At 40.5% G+C, this 21,750-nt stretch overlaps 1 protein-coding gene across 2 annotated transcripts in view; it reads right to left on the reverse strand.

The window, feature by feature from the left end:
- Positions 1 to 21,750, reverse strand: part of TAFA5 (TAFA chemokine like family member 5) — a 458,659-nt gene that overhangs the window by 358,462 nt on the left and 78,447 nt on the right. Inside the window, exon 1 of one of the 2 annotated variants that reach the window (XM_074984134.1) lies at positions 5,196 to 5,267. The exons of the other annotated variant lie outside the window; for it this stretch is intronic. Coding sequence (XP_074840235.1) covers positions 5,196 to 5,238 — 43 coding nt within the window. The 5' untranslated portion in view covers positions 5,239 to 5,267. Of the gene's footprint in view, positions 1 to 5,195; positions 5,268 to 21,750 lie in introns of those variants that run through there. 2 annotated transcript variants of the gene reach the window in all.

Here is a 21,750-nt window from a genome sequence, read left to right on the forward strand (position 1 = left end):
AATCCCAGTTTTAAGGTCACTGATCTCAAAAAAAGCCATCATTTACTTACCAAAACAGCTAAAACATATACCCTACTAATTAAATGAGGAAAATTAACATAAATAAGTCATTAAAATTGTATTGTTAACTTCATGAGAAGCAGAAAATATAAAACTATCCAACAATGTTAATTTGATCATGCTGCTTATCATTATACATTCTACATTTTAGGCTTCGCTGGAATCTTAAGGCTGTGTCTACACTAGAGAGTTTTGTTGACAGAAGGGACCTTCTGTCGAAATAACTCAGGAAGCTTCTACACAAGTAAAATGTTCTGTCGACAGAGTCTCAACAGAACTCTGCATTTGTCTCGACAGTGTTATCCCTCAAAAATTTGAGGAGTAAAGCTTCTGTCAGCACAATTCTGTTGACTGAAGTGCAGTGTAGACACTTCTGCCGACAGAGAGGGCTTCCGGTTCACTTGGCAGCCCTGTTGGCAGAGGTTCCAGTCAGCCATTCTGTCAACAGAGGACAGAGCAGTCTGGCTGCTTTATCAACAGAGTGGATTGCTCTGTCAATCAGCCTTTGTGTGTAGATGCACTCTGTCAAAAGAGCTTCTGTTGACACAACTCTGTGGACAGACATTACTGTTGACAGATGCTTCTAGTGTAGGTGTAGCCAAAGGCTACAGCTCCACTGCAGAGATATTTTAAAAGTAGCTCTTCTGGAAGATCTCCTCCGAAAGAACTTCTTTTGAAAGAGTGTGTCCACACACAAAAGAGTGATCTGCTCTTTTGAATGGGAGCATCCACACAGCCCCCCTGCTCTTTTGAAAGAACAGGTCAGGGATCAAAAATGAAGACTGTTCTTTCGAAAGAAGGGCCTTGAGGAGCGTCTACATATTTTCATTTGAAAGAACCTTTCTAAAGGGGGTGCTCTTCCTGCAACAGGAAAGTAAGAGCCATTCCAAAAGGAGCACCACATTTTTTCGATTTACTTTTTGTGTGTAGACGCTCCATGGGCTCCTTTGAAAGAGCCCCCTCCTTTTGAAAAATCTTTCAAAATAACATGCTAGCATTCTAACAGCCAAAGTGTTGCTGAATATATTAACTAAAGCGTAGCTGTAAACCAAAGTGGGTATTGTCACAATAGTAACATTAGGTATCAGTTAACCAAGTACCACTTTCCTGGTACTGGAACACACAGAGTTCTCAATCACCCACATAAACAGACTCCTGAGAGGACAGTACAGCAACACAGGTCCTTTGTATAGATAAGGGTGGGATGACAAGATAATGGAGCAGGATGTTTTGTTTGTGCAACAAGATACAAGGGTGGTAACAGGCATACGAATTGTAATACACAACTTGTTTGTATCAGCCTAGAAAAGAAGAGTGGAAAGAGGGTCCTCTTTGTACTGCCCTAGGGAGCCATACTCAGTCAAATGGGATTCTGATATGAAAAACAAATTGAACTGCTATATTCTGTTTTTTAAGCATAGCACTAAAAACACTGCTTTCCCTCCATTAAATGAAAAGAGAGGAAGAACTTCAAATGCAATTAGCAAATTGCTAAGAAATAACATGGCAACTGGAGACCTTAATATTAAGACATGTAAGTATACTGAAGAAATCAATCTGAGAGGTATTCGTGTTAGTCTGTAGCTTCACAAAATACAAACAATCCCCTAGCATCTAAAAGGGTAGCAAATTTATTTATTAAGTAATGAGCTTTAGTGGGTGAGACCCACTCCATCAGATTTTCAGATTGGCATAGACAATTAGAACCCAGAGTTAATATAGTGGGAGGGGTGAGAGGAAAGAGGGGGAAAAGAGGGGGGTTACCTGTCACTAATAGGATCAGCACAAGAAGTAAATTAAGGGGATGTGTGTCATTCCTACAAACATCAAAGGTGCAGTGTTTATAGTTTAAAGTTTGGGAATTAAAACGTGTACAGCATGATGGCATAAGAACAGTGATTTGGCACTTCTAAGTGGTTTGGCCCATGGTTATTATATTAGTAGGTAGACTTGCATGATTTCACTCCACAAGTCACTCCAAATGTGAAGGAGGGGGTCAGTCAGGCATGCTCAGTCCAAAACTAGGCAAGGGCCCCCAGCATAGGCGTTGACTTGTCCTCTAACTGTGTGTGTGGGTGTGTGCGTGCATGCATGCACGCATACTCAACCCTCCCTCTGCCCCAGGCCTCCCTCCCATTCTGCCCTTCCCCCAAATCCCCACCTCACTTCTTCCTGACCCTGTTCTGCCCCACCCAATTCCCCCTTCTGCCAAGCCACTGCCCCTGCTCCTTTGAGTGCATCCTGTCCCTGAATGCCAAAACACATCTATCTGTGGAGTGCGGAGACGGTGGAGGTGGAGCAGTTGCTCACTGCGGCCACTGGCAGGTGAAAGGTGGTGTGAAAAGGAGGCAAGAAGAGGGAGATTGGCTGCCAGCAGATGCTGAGTATGTGCTGTTTCTTTCTCATGGGTGCGCCAGCCACAGTGCACTCAAGGAGTCAGTGCCCATGATCCCCAGACACCCACATGCTAAAATTTATATAACAGCTTTCACTGACAGTCAGAATTAGCAGCTGTAATTGGTCCAGAAACATAGACCAGTCAGAGAGGAGGTAAAGATTATTGGAGAAAATAAGAACAGCCACAACGGGTCAGACCAAAGGTCCCTCTAGCCCAGTATCCGGTCTTCCAACAGTGGCCAATGCCAGATGCTCCAGGGGTGTGAAAAAAACAGGTAATCATCAAAATGGTCTCTCCTGTCATCCATTTCCAGGCTCTGACACCATTCTTACGTATCCTGGCTAATAGCGATTGATAGACCTAATCTCCATGAGTTTAGGTCTAGTTATCTGGATGTTAGGTAAGTTAATGCTAGGATTGGGAAGCAAGCCAACCAGAGCCAAAAATTGTATGAAAGACAGATAGCAAGTAGGTAAAAGTCAGTCAAATGAGAAGCAGGAGAAGAAGCTGGAAGCAGGGGCAAAAGCAAATAAAATATAGCAGCAGCTGTGGACTGCTGAGAAAGAACGAAAAGAAAGACGACTACAGAGAGTAAGCACACCGGCTATAGCGTAGGACACAGAATAGAAGCAGGGCCAATGACTGTGCATGTTTGGGATAATAAAGTGGACTGTTTTTAGGGGGTGTCTATACTACTATGTATAAAGCTGAAAGTTCATTAAGATTATTGTCAGCATTCTGGACATGATTGATCACCATGTCATTACTTAAGCCATTCTAACAGTATGACTTGCAGTTGGGTACTTCAGGTTGTAGGCCTGTTGTGAAGGATTTATGTTTGTTTTCAATTTACATTTAGATTAATTGTAAACAACTAAAAGTACTTGTTTTGGGAAAGTACTGCCTGGGTGTCAACGCTTCGAGCAGAACGCTGCGTCCATGTCCTTCCAAAGTGAACAGATCTAATCTATTCTGGGGCTATTTCCTAAAAGGCAGATGGAAATTCTGGGTAAACTGTGGCATTTCCGGAAGGGTAGGTCCTCACCTGTCAGTCTACAGGAACAGATTAACAGTTTAATACAAATTTCTCAAACTAATTTGGCCAGGAACAGTTCTGGGCTTGGAATATATTGATGGAACACATACATACCGGGTGGAGTTTCATACTGAAAAATTGTCATATGTAATATTTAAAAGTTGATTTAAAAGAGCAAGGGGTTTTTTTTGACTTTTTTTATTTTACAAAGAACAAAAACTAACAAGAGAAAATCATCTGAATGAACTAATGTCCTTCTGATAGGAGGATGGTTAGCAGCCCTATATTTAAGCATAAAAATTAACAATTAACAAACCCAAAACAAAACATCAATATAAATATAACAGCTGAAGAAGAATACTTAGTGTCATTCTTTTGTACAAAAACAGAGAAGATAACAGTTCACAAAAAGAAGCTTCTGTAAAGTTTAAAAATCATTTTAATGAAAATAAAATGCAAAACAAATTAGGTATGGAAAATATTTTTACATTTTATGCTTTTATATATGTGATGTTTTTACAGAAAACCACTGGAAAATAAAAAATAAGTAACATTTCAGTTTTACTTTTTTTAAATGGGAACAGAGTCTTTGCATCTTTTGATCACAAATCCACTTCACATTATGAATGATGCTGGAGAGTTGGAGCCTCATGTCAGGTGCAGCATCATATGATTTCTTTGAACACGACTTGTGCCAACACAAACTACATTGACTCTGATAGTTGTGGCATTAGTCCCATAATAACAACTATATTACCATGAGTGTGTTATAAATGTTAATATACCTACAATCTAATTACTATTCAAATACCTTAGTGTTTTTGATATATACATCATGTCATATTTACTGTTTTAGAAGGAAAAAATATAGCTAGCATCAAAAATTTTTCACAGAACACCAATTCGCATCACACAGAAGACAGTTGGGGAACCACTGAGTTAATGTTTTCATAACCTGGAAGTAAGCAACCTGGAAGGTTATTTGGGGACCCCAAATCTGTTCTTGGGGTAATACCACTGGCTTGTCGTGGGCATACTCATGTTAGCGTAGCTATAACTGGACAACTAGGACACTGATACCATGCATTGCTGGCAATAAATCTGGCCAAACTTTTGCCACTGAACCAATACTGTGGTCTTTCTTTATACGAAACATCAGGCTCTGCAGAAACAACAAGCTGTACCCTCTTCTGGGTGCAGAACACACAGGAAATCCAGAAACAGTAGCAACAGCAGCAGTAACAACACACAGTAGACATTTATCTAAATGGTGGGAATCAATCATTGTAAAGGCGAACTGTGGAGTGATGCAAATACTAATAGACTGTATGCAAAGCCTTTGCATTATGGCAATTATGATAATGCTCCATGATTTACTTCTTTTATGACTTTCTTTTTTTAATTGTGAAGAAATGAAATGTGATTCTGTGAAGATCTGATACTGATATCTCTAATTACTAAATGTGCTAAGTAGGCACCAGGCAATCGCCTGCCCATCTTCTATCTGCATTTTATGCTGCTGTTCCTAAGAGCTAAAATATTTCTCAACACCCAGCAAAGCACAAGATGTTAGGGTTTTAATACAAGGAGTTATGATGTCAGGAATAATGGCACTTGGGTGCAAGGAAAACATCCTGATTCAGAGCACTTGCTAGGCCTTCAAAAAGATACAGCCAAGCACTCGCTCTCACAGACACTCACCGCATGTGCATGGGAAGGTCCCATGACTCACAGAGCACTTCATGCTGAGCTGGTCTTTCTTCTGTCCACAGTACTTCTCCAAACTTTGGCTGCACCTGACCAATGAACATGAAGTGCAGAGAGAAGGGCTCTACTACATATAAGCACACCAGTGCAGGGACACCCACAAATTAAATGCACGTGTTTGAAAGTTGACTTCAACTAACTGTACTGAGGTAAAAACTATTTGTGCCTTTTCTCCATTAGGATTTCACATTAAGAAAGCTATCTTTATTTAACTTTCCTGAGAGTAAAGATATCACCTCAAACCCTTGTAAAAATATTGGCAGAGGCCTACTGAGAATCTTCAGAGGTGATTTATGAATTGACTAAAACAGTTGTGGAAGTCCAGCAAAGCAAACACTCTTCAGTGGTGAGTGTTCCGTTAAGTTTCAAACGTTTGGCCCTTTTGTTATAGTTCTTTGCGGAACTAGAAGACTTAAAGCAGCTGAAAGAATTTGCTCCACCTAAATTCACCTTGGAATAGAGAATTTCAGTGCTAAAGGTGAAAGGCTTGCAAAGTTATAAGCTTGTGAAAAGAACACTGGTTACTGCTTTGAAATCTAGATGTAATACCTAAAAATGTTTAGATATGGAAAAATCAGTTTATGAGACACAATTACTTTGCCACTGAAAATTGCCTTTGCCTCAGTGCTGCTGAGTTTTGGGACTCTTCTGAAAAGCAATGCCCTTTGCTGTTACAAAATCACCTTCTCGCAGCACTAAATGGTCAGAGCTAAGATAATATACTGAGTGTCGTATGATCTGAATCACCTCAGTTCTCTCTTCTAAAGCACAAGTCATGAAAGGACAGTAGAGAATTTTGCCCTCTATGCTGCTAGCAAAAGCTATTCTGTTATTTTATACTCACATATTCACTTCCTAATTTGGGATTTCCAAAATTTTAAGTCTGAAGCTCTATTTTCTGGCTTTTATTGTTTATGTTAGGCAGTGTAGAGGGGACTGTTTTAATGGATTTTGGTACTAAAGAAACAACTACCCCAATGTTAATCTTCCACAGAGGGGTGGAAATAAAAAAATCATACATAAGTAAATGAGATGCATTACTTACTTCCTCCTACTGGGGAACATAGACTTTTTCCCCCTTTTGAAACGATACATTATGGTTATGGAAAAAGGTGCCCTTGATATGAATGTGACAAAACAAACCTTGGAAAAAATATGAAAATGAAACATTATAAAATATTAAATAAGCCATACTCTATAAATACCCTATTAAACTGTTTTCCATATAAATACAGCGTCTACTGTGATTAGAGCCTTGCAGTTACCTAAATAGATGTTATTACAAAACTCAGGCTACATAGTGTCATGCATCAGCCACGATTATTTATTTTCTTATAAGGCTCTTCCATCCTTAAGAAGTTCATTTTTTACATGTGATCTCGTTATATAAAAAAACTGTCTGCTAGAGCAGTGAAAAATGTACCCTTATGAAAAAATGCCATGTGTCATAATGGCAAGTAAGAGAGTCAGGAGACAAAATATATTTTTGCAAAATGTACAAGAATTTGATAAGGAAGTTAAACACTCTTTTCTTTTGTGCCTATGATGTATGCAAAATGCTATTTGATAAGTGAAACATCCATTATTATATTGACTATTCTCCCCCTCTTAGCAGAGTTTTACAAGCCTTTTTTAAAATAAATTATTTTACAGCAGTTTATTTCCATTATATCCATTTCAAAAACTGCATCTTCTTCTCAAAGAAACAACTGCATGGATCACTTAGGTCATTGGCTTTATCTGAACAGAAGCCGTTTGATTTAGTAATAATGATATTCACAGCTGTAAGCTTGATCTTGTTGAAATAAAATTTGTAGCATCACCTACTGTCTTTAAAAAATGCTTTTTCAAATCCCAAACATACATGCACACAAGTTTACTTTGATTAATGTTTGCATATTATTAGACTATAACTACTAGCCTCTGCATGGCTCTTCCTCAAAGTAATCTTCTTTCTTCCTTCAGAGAAAAAAAAAACCACAAACCTATAACTCCGTAGCAGCCCCATTTATTTTCTTTCCTTCTTGTTTCCCATCTCTTTCAAACTTCTAGATCTTCATTTCACTCACTCACTCACTATTTTACTGGCACAATAGTTAGTCCGGCCTATCAAGGATTTAGGACATCAGTGATTCATGTTCTTGATATTCCATATGTTTTGTGACATTTTGTGCTGCCATGTACTACATTTAATCAGTGCAATATGCTTCAGTGTTTCTCTTGCTCACAAAAAGTCAAGAAACAACAAAATGTGTGGCTTAACCATTTCTGCCAACATACATTTTTCCCCTCAGTGACTACTCTGTCTTATGTTTTTCAAATCTGTAACCATACTATTTTCAAAATTCATTCTATTAATGGAACATATAGCAGTCTGTAGGGAGTGTTACTATGTGACTACTCAGACCAAGAATTCAAATATGTGAATGGATTTCACATAGAACGTTGAAAAACTCTGTAAATACACACATTAGGGCTATCAGTCACAGTTAATGCATGTGATTAACGTAAAACAAAGTAACTAGATGACAAATTATGTAAGCAAGTTCTGACGGCTAGCTGGGGGGAGGGGTGGAAGACATGTAAATACATTTATTCCTGCTTTGCTTAGACTTGCTACATGTTCAGCTGATGGACTGATTACTAGCTAACTTGGCTGGTATTGGATCACAAATTATCTTAGTACTGAATGCAGGGATAGTGAAATATGGTTACCAGTGGTTATAATCATTGTGGGAATATAAAAAAGAGGGTCAGTACTTAAACATGGCCCAAAAACAGGAGTGATTCATTTTAAAGAACCTACATAAGATAAGGTCTTGAATGTCAGACCCCTATGAAAGTGAGAGAAGGAGACAGGGCTCATAGCCAGCAGTTGCATGCCTTCAAGCACCTTGTGTAAGGCTGGCTGAACCTGTTTCTCCCCCACTGTTAGAGGATTCAACTACATCGGCTTCATTGGAAGTCTTGTTTGTTATTCTGAAATGACTCAAACAGAAGTGATACCACCTGGGACTGGCCTGGGTTTCTTCTCAAGAACTGAAATCACTGAGAGCTGAAGTTACTTGAGATGGAGCAGTGTTTCTGTCCAGCCTACAAAAGAGCTGAAAATTACTAAACAACTGATGTGCAGTAGTCACAGTCAAGAGGTGGATCGCAGTGGATACTGACTGACAGCCAGCTGAGAGGTGTGAGGAGTGGTCAGCGGAGCAAACAGAATGCCTCTTTACACCCCACCTCTGAGGAAGGTAAACTCTGCAGATGCACTTCTGAGCTCCAGGTCTGCACTGACCGAGGGCAACATCTGTCATTGGGTTGCAGAGAAAGGTTGGGCATGTGAAGAGGATTTGTGTGTTGCTTAAGAAAACAGAGGGAAAAAGAACACTGCCCAACCTTCTTGGGGTGGGTCTTTTACTCATGGATATGCTAAGGAACCCTGTTTGCAGTGGTTTCCCAACTTAATGCAAGGTTACCTCCTTCCTTTTAATAAAAGGTGGTTTTTATTTGGGTTGTTTTGTTTGGTCCCCCCGCCTCCCAACACTCAAGACTCTGTGCTTGCAGGTGGGGAAGTATTTGTCTCTCAGATGTGCAATGTGGGAGTGTGTAAATTTCCCAAGTTACTGGGTAGAGATATACCTATCTCATAGAACTTCAAGGGACCTTCAGAGGTTATTGACTCCAGTCCCCTGTCCTCACAGCAGGAGCTATCACCATCCCTAACCATTTTTAATTTATTTGCTCCAGATCCCTAAATGGCCCTCTCAAGGATTGAGCTCACAACCCTAGGCTTAGCAGGCCAATGTTAGTGTCAGTTCGGTGTTGGATGGATGAAGAGGAACCCATTGATTCTGAACCCAGCCCTGTCTGCTGTTGCTTCCACCTGGCAAAAGGGTTCCATTACAGTTATAATTAATCTCTGTTTTTATCCCACTGTTACTAGTAGAATACCAATTTAACTTCGTTATAAATATTTGATTTTTTTCAAATACATTTCAACTATAAAACACAATACAAAGTGTACAGTGCTCATTTTACATTATTATATTACAAATATTTGCACTTAAAAGACAAACAAAATAAACAGTATTTTTTAATTCACTTCATCCAAGTCCACTCAGTACTGCTTCACTTCTTGTTCAGCCAATTGCTAAGACAAACAAGTTGGTTTACAGTACTGGGAGATAATACTGACCTATTCTCATTTACGATGTCACTTGAAAGTAAGAACAGATATTAACAAGACAATGCTGTAGTCAAAACTACAAGGTATTTGCAGGTCAGATATGTTAAACATTTGTATGCCCCTTCATACTTTCAGTTGTAAGCTTGAAAGTTTTATTTTGCTTTGGTTTTTGAGTGTTGTTATGTAAATAAAAAACTCTACATTTGTAAATTGCACTTTCACAATAAAAATATTATACTTCAGCACTTGTAGTCAAAAATAACATATATTGAGAACTGTACACCTTGTATTTTATGCTGAAAATGTACAAACATCCAAAATATTTATAATACATTTATATTGGTATTTTGTTACTGTTTAACAGTGAGATTTAAACTGATCAATCAAAATTTTTCTAAAAAAAAAAAAAAAAAAAAAAGCCTCCCAATTAAACATGATTTTTAATCAGCTAGCAGCCCTAACGCACACACATAATTCCAGGGTGGTATATTTTGGGTACCCAATAAATTCAATTTTATCAGCTGATCAGGAAATGCATTTGAAGTTAACATATTCCTTTTTCCTTATTCCATTCATATACACTTTCTACTGCACTGATACTTTCTCCTGTATTTACAATATATGCATTTGCTTCCACATCACTGACTGCAGATCTTTCATTACAAATGAACGATACAGGTTCTCCTAAGATATCTAAATCACCAGATCATTTTGGAGAAAAGGAATGCACTGCTTCTTCTCTGGCATTGTGCAGAGCAGGCAGGTGGCTGGAAGTTTTCTGACATAAGTTTTCCTTTGGAAAATGCTGAATCAATAGAATTGAAGTGTTCAGTGGGAATATGCTGATTCCATCAAAACTTCTGATAGGTGATAGGAAAAAGGCTGGTTTCTTGGCAGCTTGCCTGACATCCAGACAACCAGGCTCTGCAGTTCCTCAGGTTTTCAAGCTCCTCCAGCAGCTCTCCAGGTAGGCTGCCAGAGAGCCAGGGTTCCTACAGCAAGCCAGCTGCCCTGACTGGCTAACTGCATTAGCAGTAACATGGGAGAGCTTGCCATCTGCTAAGGGGATCCCCATGTTACTCAGGGAACTGGCTCCCCAGCTGGTCAACTTCCCAAAAGCCTGCTTAGACAGCTTTCCTGGACAGTCAGCTTCTGAGCTTCACAGCTCCCAGGCACACTGCCTCGCCAAGCTCCAAGGTAACCCAGGAAGTCAGGCAGACAGCCAGCAAGCAGAAAAAAATCCACATCAGTTCTTTCAAAATGGATTTTTTTTTCCCCCAGGAAATCACTTCCTGACAAAAATATTTTCCCCCACTATTCAGGGCAATGAAAAAAAAAAAAAAAAAAACAGATTTCCACAGGAAGTGATTTACATTTTTCTGCCACCTTTAATTCTGACATCTTGCATAATACAGACCAGAAATTTTCACCGAGCAATTCCTGCAGCAGAGTAAATTATTCTTCCCTAATATGTAAGTGTACACTATTCAGCCCAAGTAATTTTATTAACATTTGCACTTACAGTAAGAACCTGTAAGTACAGTAGAACCTCAAAATTAAGAAGACCAGGAGGCAACCAGGCAGCAGCAGCAGAAAGAAAAGAAAAATGAAAGAAAAATGCAGAGTACTATATTAACCATAAACTACTAAAAATTAAAGAAATAAAATGAGATTTTTGAAAAGGAATTGATAAAATAAGGAAACAGTTTCTGTCTTTGTTTAATTTAAACAAAGATAGTTGAAAGTTGATTTTTTTCTTCAGCATAGTAAAGTTGCAAAGCTGTGAACGTTAAGTCAATGCAAAGCCATCCCTTGGGTAGTGAAAATTGGGATGACCACTTCAAAGGGGAGCCTCATGCTTTCATAAAATTCAGAATATTAAATATCCCAATGCTTAGCCCTTTGTCTTGTGTCCTCACCAACGTATGAACAGGACACTATTTGTCCCTATATTCAGGTAAGGAGGCGAGTGAGAGACAGGCGGGTGACTGGGGAAAGGAGGTGAACTTCGGGGCATGAGGCATGTGAATAGATGGCAAGGAAGAGAGCAGTGGTCAAGCAGATGGTGGTGGTGCTGGACAGAAAGCGAGGATATTATCTGGGAAGCAAGCAGCAGGCAGTGGAGGAGGGTAGGCGGATGGGGAGGAACAGAAGGGCAGGTGGAGGAGAGGGGTGAGGGAGCGAGTCACAGCTGGGTGGGCAGACCCACTGGGCAGACAGCAAGGAGACTAGAGAGGAGGCTGATTAGTCCCAGGCCCTGCACCTTCCTAGGGACAGCCCTGAGTCAATGTTCACTTGTAAACTTCTGAGAGAACAAACATTCCCTTTTGTTCACAGAGACGAACATTTCAGCGTTACCAACAACTTTCACTCCAGAGGTATTCATAACCGTGAGGAAAAAAAAAATATATAAATATTAAGCCCACCACTGATCAGATCACTCTTGCGCAGGGAGTCATGTTATGAGACTGACAACTAGAAACATTCAAGTTCATACATCTAAAGATAAAACAATGTGTAATGCAGACTTGCAAGTGGTTCCCTTCCACTTAACAGCAGTACTGGGGAAAAAGATCTGAGGAAACAGCAGACCATGTATTCAGTATGAAGATTCTATGCAACACGATGACAAAGCCAAGCTGATTATTGGTATCCTTACTAAAGGGAGCACCTCAGACATCTCAGAAGTGATTGTCCATCTGAGGTCTAAGTAGAAGTGTGATCCTATCAAGAACACTGCAATCAGTCAGGACACCTGACTTCAGAAAGACAGTGAGAAATTAGAGGCAATTTGGAGAACAGCAACTAAAATAATGGAGGAATTAAAGGGACTGATTTTTGTTAAAAGCTCAAAAGTGAAAAGATGTGGTGCATCATAGCAGAGAGAACACTGGAACCGGGTTCTCTTCATGGTTCTGCAGTTAACCTGATGTATCACCTCTCATCCCACCTCACTTGGTTTCCTCTCCCATTTTTTTTTATCTGTATTTTCCATTTAGACAGCTGTGTAGCGTGCCTGGGAAAATGGACAATCTAGACAGACACATGTTGGTTAAATGATTAGCTGATGTGGATAGGATCACCACCAATAGAATATATAATTGAAGGGAGTAGGGAGGAATTGTTTATGGTAACCAGGGCAGCGTTATATGGGATCTCTCTACCAATTTCCCTTTACCTCACTGGTATACTTCCCTGGCACACCACTAACCACCTCCATTTAAAAATATGGCTCTCCCAGGTCTATACCTGAAGATTATTAATTGCTACCACACCAATTACTCTGGTCATCAACTGCCACAGCATGCATCCGAGGCGGCAGAGTGCAGGATAATTTCAAAATCCACTTTCTTATTAGAAATGCCTATTCCAGTGGTGCCGAAGAGAAACTTAACCAAATCACCAGAGCTCCCCTCCCCCGAGCTAGCCACACACCCCAAAGACAGGCACCCCCACCTTATGAGATTACTCACTTGGAGCTGTGTGAGCTGCCCAGGGCTGAAGCTGGGCCATGATAGCTGCCCCATGACTGCAGCCTGCCAGGGCCAGAGGAGCTGCCTCCACCACTGCTGCCATGAGCTTGTCCCACCATGTGGTGGGTTGTGTGCACGGAGCAGCGGGAGGGGCGCCCCATGTGTGCAGCATTCCGCCACACTACACGGCACATATTGTACACCGCAGACCTATTCTATCTTGTCACCAGTGTATTATGTATTTTTATGATCAGCAACTACTGCCTCCTCATGATCCCTAAATACACACAACCCAAGCAGAGACTCTCTCCTTTTAATAGCTAGAGCTTTCATTTGTATCATATAACTATAAAAGAAATCAAACAGAATATAAATACTGCCCTTGCATTTCAGTGTGTAATACATAGAGCAATATAAACAAGTCATTTTACAAAATTTTAATGTGTACTGGTTGTGCTAGTGTTTCTTATGCCTGTTGTAAACCAAGGCAAATATCTACATGAGTTGATGTACCCTCCTGAAAGCCTCCGAATATCCCAAGGATATGTTGAGAACTGTTTTAGAAAGCCCAATGGTTTACTTCTGCAAGTACTTTCTTTTGGAATACATTACTTATCTAATAAACTATATGGGAACAGCTATTTTGCTAATTATCACAAATCAGATGGCTTGGCAAATACTAATAGACTGTATGCAAAGCCTTTGCATTATGGCAATTATGATAATGCTCCATGATTTACTTCTTTTACGACTTTCTTTTTTTAATTATGAAGAAATGAAATGTGATTCTGTGAAGATCTGATACTGGTATTTCTAATTACTAAATGTGCTAAGTAGGCAATCGCCTGCCCATCTTCTATCTGCATTTTATGCTCCTGTTCCTAAGAGCTAAAATATTTCTCAACACCCAGCAAAGCACAGGATGTGAAGGTTTTAAAGCAATATACAAGGAGTTATTATGTCGGGAATAATGGCACTTGGGTGCAAGGAAAACATCCTGATTCAGAGCACTTGCTAGGCCTTCAAAAAGATACAGCCAAGCACTCGCTCTCACAGACACTCACCGCATGTGCATGGGAAGGTCCCATGACTCACAGAGCACTTCATGCTGAGCTGGTCTTTCTTCTGTCCACAGTACTTCTCCAAACTTTGGCTGCACCTGACCAATAAACATGAAGAGCAGAGAGAAGGGCTCTACTACATATAAGCACACCAGTGCAGGGACACCCACAAATTAAATGTACATGTTTGAAATTCATACTAAAGCACATGATTGGTGTACAGCCTAAGCAACATACATCTGCAAAAATAAGATATGAAACACCTTGTCAACCCACAGAAACATGAGCCACATAACTGCAGAAGAAATTTGCTCTATGAATTGTTAATAACAATTCACTGCATTGTAACCATCCCCCCTCCATCAGAATGGTCTCAGATATCACGTGTTTGCACCTATAAACTCTTTCTGGTCCCTCTGAGTACATCCCCACAAGTGTCATGTCTATGCCCGGACCTCTCTCAGGATATAATTTCCAATTTTCCCATTCTTAAGTCTTGTCTTCACCAAAGAGTTAACTTGAGCTCTTACTTAGCTGTTGCGACTGACCTGGCTACCTTCCACACACAAGACCCTTTGCCCGAGTATGGTGGTGCTTTATACCCACACTAACCAGCTTGCCCTGGCATATGGGTGTAAGCCTGAATACAACTTACCCTTGGTTTTGTAACTCACCCATTTTCTAGCAAGGATATTGGCTAAACCATCTAATAGTCCTCCGATGCTTTCCCATAATTCCAAGCTCTGTACCCACCACAGGAAGGTACCACACAATGCATTGGGAAAGAATCATGGGAGAGCACACCTTAACCATAGTGCTAAGGACCCTGAGATATGACTGTGGAAGTCCTATACTTCACAGAGCTATGTGCGGCACTATATGGGTGCTGTTGAGCGGCTGCAGTTAATGCTCTTCAGTGCAGCCACTCACTTCTCAGGGAGGCTCACCTGGTTGTTCAAAACCAGTGCCAGTCACCAGGCTAACAGTGGAGATATACCCTTAAGACTGAGTTTGTACACCACCTTGTCTATCTTGACTTCTATTACTGCCTCAGCACAACTGGAATTCCACGGGTCCTTTTCCCCCCCCGAGAGCTCAAGGCTAGTGCTCTACAGTGACGATCTCCTTAAAACAAGTAGGTTTGGGGGTTTTTAAACAAACGGACCAAAGCAACAGCAAAAGTAATATTGAAAATGGCTGAGTTTCAAGAACAAACCCCAGGACACAGAGTAGCAAATGTCTACGCCACCTGCTTAGCTGCCCTGGAACCTGCACAGACTGTATGAAAAGCTTTTCCGATGAGAGTGAGAGGTGTTTCCCCACAGCAGCATGGGGTCTAAGAGCAGTTGCCAGTTATGGATGGATGTATTCCTGCAGATTTCGTTACATGACATAATCTTTAATTAAAGACTAATCCTTAACTCCTGAAGACTTCGGGCCAATTCTAGAGTCTGCAGAGGAAAACGCAGCTGTGGCTGATCCAGGACTCCTCTGGGCAGGCGAGGTTTGCGCAAGGTACTTTCAGGCAGGTGTGGCGGGGGGAGGCTCAGTCTCCAGCCAAGGGAGGAGGGGGTTCAGGGATCCAGCAGGATGTTTTGAGTTTCTAGCTACAGGCAGGGATGTAGGCAGAAGGGGCAGAGCCATGGGATAGTCTTCCTTAAGGGGGGGGGGCTCTACCCCCCCAATTATGCCTGAGTCCCTTTACTATATTGCTCAATGCCTTTTGCTATAGGGCATAGGTGTGAAATCTCCATGTTGTCTAAAACTAATTATCCCCAGCCAAACAGCTGAATTAGCTAATACACTTGTTATAGTTCCTCTGTTGTTTGGCAATTAGACCAATTCACCCTTAATGGCTTGTAAGCATATGCCTCTTGCCTATGCCAGAAGAGGGTGAAACTGTTTCCCCCTCCCTGACATTCCAGCCCAGCACTTCAGAAATCCTATAAATGAAAAACAAAACACATTTTGGGGAACAGATCAACATTCGTTTTTGGGCACCCACACATTCATCACAAGAACAAAGCATCCCTGTGCGATACAAGTCACTTAGCAGAACATCTCATATGAGATGAAGTGCTTTTAAGGGGTTTGAAACCAATATGTTACTCCCGCCTAGTGAGAGCCTCCCTTCCATTGTACAAATGGGAAGGCCAGGAAAGTGACGACCCCAGGCACCTGTATGCCATCCCCAGAGTGAACTGCACTCTGAAAGCAAGAGTTATCACAACAGGTTGTTGTAATTTGTTCAAACTCATAATGTAGGATCAGTTTTATATTTGCCATTTTTGGAGCCGGAAGGGTACAATAAATAGAAGTTCAAGCACACAAACTGTTAAAAACTGGCATATTATTTTTAGGAGATTAAAAGAATTAAACGGATTTGTTTACTTAAATCATTGCGGCAACTACTGCAGGTCATGTCTTCTAAAAACCACTGCTATTGATTCAAAGATTTCCTGCCTACAGCTGAGGAAGTGAACAGTCCAAAAGGAAAGGTGGAAGTTAATGGGTCTTAGTCACTTTTTAAAAACTCATCTTTACTGCAAATGGTAAGCAATGCAATGAGTGACAACAGAAGAACCAAACATTTAATTCTTTGTTCGTGGTATCTGCTTAAACGAGTATGTATGACTAGAATATGTAACTATCAAAACTGTTGAATTTAACCAGTACTCAGTCGGCCCCTCTCCCTGAACAGCCTACTCACCCCCACCCGTCTGCCCAGAGTTCCCATCCTTGGGGCTGCTGGCAGGCCTCCAGGCCCCAAATGGCTGCTAGCTTTGGGGTTTGCGAGGTCCCTCCACCACCCAGCCAGGGATCCTACAGCTGGGGCTGCTGAGGTGCCCATACTCAGTACCAGCATGGAGTGATACTAAAAAATCCCCTGAATTTAAGCCTGATAATGTGGAATTCATACATTTAATTTTGCGTATAGCTACACAGACTAACATGCTGGATGCGTAGCACATAAATTAAAAATTTTTACACAGCACTGTAAAAATACACAGCAGCAAAATGCTCTGCAAATAAAGACATCTCTGCATCACAGACAAGGAAAACAAACAGAAAGCAAAACAGACATCAGTACTTCAGGTGGTGCATGGTAAGTGAAGAATATCAATGACAAAAGAGTGATAGGTGCCGCTTTCTCAACATGAACCCCATTCCCATCAAAATAACCAATAATTTATGAAATAATACACACAACACATTTTGCTCACTTTGTGAACATATTTAGCTCTTCAAACATTAAAAAGGCACACAGTATCCAAAAGGAGCAGCATTGTTTTATAAGCAAGCCACAATAATCAAATTCCAAAACTAGCCACCCCTACTATTTTTCTATTGCCATTTTTAGGTACAGTTACTTCAACAGCAATATTTTTTTACAGTAGCTAATCTATGGCAAAATTTTGCTCAAACCAATCTCAATATGTTAAAAACTGAGCTGGCTGACACAAGTGCAAAGTATTTTTTTAAAACAGAAAAAGATACCTTACACCTCAATTCTGCTTCTTGTCATCCATGATTTTATGTCCTCTTTTCCATCATTCTGACATAGATTCCTGCACAAATTTTGACAGAGTTTTATGCACAAATATAGATATGGAGTAGAAAGCTGCATCTTTTAAATGCTGGAATATAGGAATCTGCAGATTCACATTCCATCACCCATAGTCAATCTCTTCTTACAGGCCCAGGCTCAATAGTTCAGGTTTTATATATATTATATATATATGAAATCAGCCATGCTTGGTTAAGTAGTGGAAAGGTACCACAACATCTCTAAATTATTTTTCTTTCAATATCGGCCTGTGCAAATCCAGCTCTTTGTTAAAGCAAGACAGACTGTCCCATCAAACTATGACAGTAGTCAAATGAGCCTCTTATCTGTCAAATTCTCTGAAACCTCCTTCAGTTCCTTCTGCAAGGTCGATGCCTCCCTTTAGAGACTCATTTGGAACATGTCTCAGTCAAAAGTCTCTTCGTACTCAGTGTGAATTTCAAGATGCTTATGGTAGTCAGACGCAAGTGTGAAGGGGCCATTTCTGATTCAGTTACTGGAGGAGATGATCTCCAGCTGTAAGTTCTCAACCACCAAGCTCATGCTTATTAGAGAAGAATTTTTAAAATTGGTTTTATAATTGAATTCAGTGTTTCATTTTATATTAATATGAGCAAAAAAGATGATGGCCAGTGCTCTGGTGAAAGAATTATGAGTGTAGGGTATCCATTGCACTCATGCAGTTAACCCCTTCATTCACTCATTCCCGCTCCCTCCATCCTCTAGACTGATTCCTCACTAATTTTATACCCCATTTTCCTTATCATTGCCTCACCATCACTCAGTTTCCTGAAACTCATTTGCCTCATTCTCTCCCCATCCACAACCTAAACAATGATATGCATGGGATTCAAGCATTCATGCGATAGAAGGGAAGGTTTCCTCATGGATCAGCAATTGGTTAAAGATAGGAACAAAGGGTAGGTCTACATGGTCAGTTTCCAAAATGGTAAAGAGTGATATTCCCCTGGAATCTGAACTGGGACCAGTGCAGATCAGAATAATTATAAATGATCTTTTCTTAAAAAAAAAATAAAGAGTGAAGTGGGAAAATATACAGACCATACAAAACTACTCAAGAAAAGTCAAATCCAAAGCAGACTGAAGTGTTACAAAGGGATCTCAAAAAACTTGGTGACTAGGCAACAAAATGGCAGATGAAATTCAATGTTGACAAATGCAGAATAATGCACAATGGAGAAAACAATCCCAACTATCCATACAAAGTTATGTATTTAACGGTTGTTCTCTGAAAAATCTGCCCAATGTGCAGCAGTGATCCAAAAGCTAACCATGCTGGGAGCTAACAGGAAAGGGGCAGATAAGTCAGAAAGTATCAAACTAACACTGTATGAATTCATGGTACACCTACACAGTGATAGAAGACATAAGAGACTCTCTAAAATAATGAGCTATGTGGAGGATGTGTTATTAACTCCTGCACGCAATTTCACGCCCAATGAAATTAATAACTAGCAAGTTTAAAACAAATGTAAGGAAGTTCTACTTCCCACAACACAGTCAACCCATGGAAGGAAGTTACCACCAGGGGCTGTCGTGAAGGCTGAAAGTACATTAGATAAGTTCATGGAAGTCAGGTCTCTCAATGGCTATTGAGCAAGATGCTTACAGATGAAACCCCTTGCTGTGGGCATCCCTAACCTATGACTGCCAAAAGCTGGGAGCAGACAATAGTTGATTGATCACTCAACGACTGCCTGTTTTCTTCATTCCTTCTAAAGCATCCGGTGTTGACCACTATCCAAACACAGGATACTGGACTAGATGGACCACTGATCTATCCCCCGTATGGCCATTCTTATGTTCTTATTCACTTTCAGTGAGAGAATGCAGCAGGGACAAGCATCTTGACTCAGACAAAAATAACTGATAATGAAATATTAGTCACCATCCACAGCATTGATCACCAGCTTTCACTCTTACTACTCTTGGAATGAGAAACAATCATCTACTGAATGAAAAAAAAAAAACACAGTAAGAGACCTAACAAAGAACCACCATGGCTTAACAACCATGTTAAAAAGGCAGTGAGAGAGAAAAGGGCAGCTTTTAAAAAGTGGAAGTCAAATCCTAGTGAGGAAAATAGAAAGGAGCACAAACACTCCCAAATTAAGTGTCATAATGTAGTAAGAAAAGCCAAAAAAGATTTTGAGGAACAGCTAGCCAAAAATTCAAAAAATGATAGTAAAATGTTTTTAAAATACATTAGAAGCAGGAAGCCCGCTAAAAAAGCAGTGGGGCCCTTGGACGATAAAGATATAAAAGGAGCGATCAAGGAAGACAGTGCCACTGTGGAGCGATTAAATGATTTCTTTGCTTCAGTCTTCACGGCTGAGGATGTTACAGAGGTTCCTAAATCTGAGCCAGCCTTTTTAGGTGACAAATCTGAGGAACTCTCCCAGACTGAAGTGACATTAGAGGAGGTTTTGGAGTTAATTGATAACCTGAATAGTAACAAGTCTCCAGGACCAGACGGTATTCACCCAAGGGTTCTGAAAGAACTCAAATGTGAAATTGTGGAGTTAACAGTGGTTTGTAACCTATCCTTTAAATCCGCTTCGGTACCCAATGACTGGAAGACGGCCAATATAACGCCAATATTTAAAAAAGGCTCCAGAGGAGACCCTGGCAATTATAGACCGATAAGTCTAACATCAGTACCAGGCAAATTAGCAGAAACAATAGTAAAGAATAAAATTGCAACATAGAAGAGCACAAATTGTTGGGCAAAAGTCAGCATGGTTTCTGCAGAGGGAAGTCGTGTCTAACTAATCTATTAGAATTCTTTGAAGGGGTTAATAAACATGCGGACAAGGGGCACCCAGTGGACATAATATACCTAGATTTCCAGAAAGCTTTGACACGGTCCCACACCAAAGGCTTTTATGTAAATTAGGCGGTCATGGGATAGGAGGAAAGATCCTTTCATGGATCGGGAATTGGTTAAAAGACAGAAAACAAAGGGTTGGAATAAATGGTAAATTTTCACAGTGGAGGGGGGTAACTAGTGGTGTTCCCCAGGGGTCAGTCCTGGGACCGATCCTGTTCAACTTGTTCATCAATGATCTAGAAAATGAGGTAAGCAGTGAGGTGGCAAAGTTTGCAGATGACACCAAGTTGTTCAGGACAGTCAAAACCAAAAGGGATTGTGAAGAACTACAAAAAGATCTCAGCAAACTGAGTGATTAGGCAGCAAAATGGCAAATGAAATTTAATGTGGGTAAGTGTAAGGTAATGCACATCGGAAAAAATAACCCAAATTACACGTACAACATGATGGGGTCAAATTTAGCTACGACAGATCAGGAAAGGGATCTTGGAGTTATAGTGGATAGTTCTCTGAAGACATCCACGCAGTGTGCAGCGGCAGTTAGTAAAGCAAATAGGATGTTAGGAATTATTAAAAAAGGGATCGATAATAAGACAAAAGATATCACACTTCCGCTATATAAAACTATGGTATGCCCACATCTTGAGTGCTGCGTGCAGGTGTGGTCTCCTCACCTCAAAAAAGATATATTGGCATTAGAAAAGGTTCAGAAAAGGGCGACTAAGATGATTAGGGGTTTGGAATGGGTCCCATATGGGGAGAGGCTAGAGAGACTGGGACTTTTCAGTCTGGAAAAGAGGCAATTGAGGGGCGATATGATAGAGGTATATAAAATCATGAATGGTGTGGAGAAAGTGAATATAGAAAACTTATTTAACTTTTCCCATAATACAAGAACTAGGGGACACCAAATGAAATTGATGGGTAGTAGGTTCAAAACTAATAAAAGGAAATTTTTCTTCACACAGCGCACAGTCAACCTGTGGAACTCCTTGCCCGAGGAGGCTGTGAAGGCCAGGACTCTATTAGGGTTTAAAAAAGAGCTCGATAATTTTTTGCAGGTTAGGTCCATAAATGGCTATTAGCCGGGGTAAAGTATGGTGCCCCTAGCCTTCAATACAAGGGCAGGAGATGGATGGCAGGAGATAAATCACTTGATCATTGTCTTCTGTTCTCCTTCTCTGGGGCACCTGGCATTGGCCACTGTCGGCAGACGGGATACTGGGCTGGATGGACCTTTGGTCTGACTCAGTATGGCCATTCTTATGTTCTTAAAAATAAACTTCCTAGTGAGCACAATAAGGATTATTATGCCCAAAATCACTTTTTAAAAACAGGAACATTTTTATCCAG

The sequence above is a fragment of the Carettochelys insculpta genome, chromosome 1 (assembly GCF_033958435.1).
Source record: "Carettochelys insculpta isolate YL-2023 chromosome 1, ASM3395843v1, whole genome shotgun sequence".
NCBI lineage: Eukaryota > Metazoa > Chordata > Testudines > Carettochelyidae > Carettochelys > Carettochelys insculpta.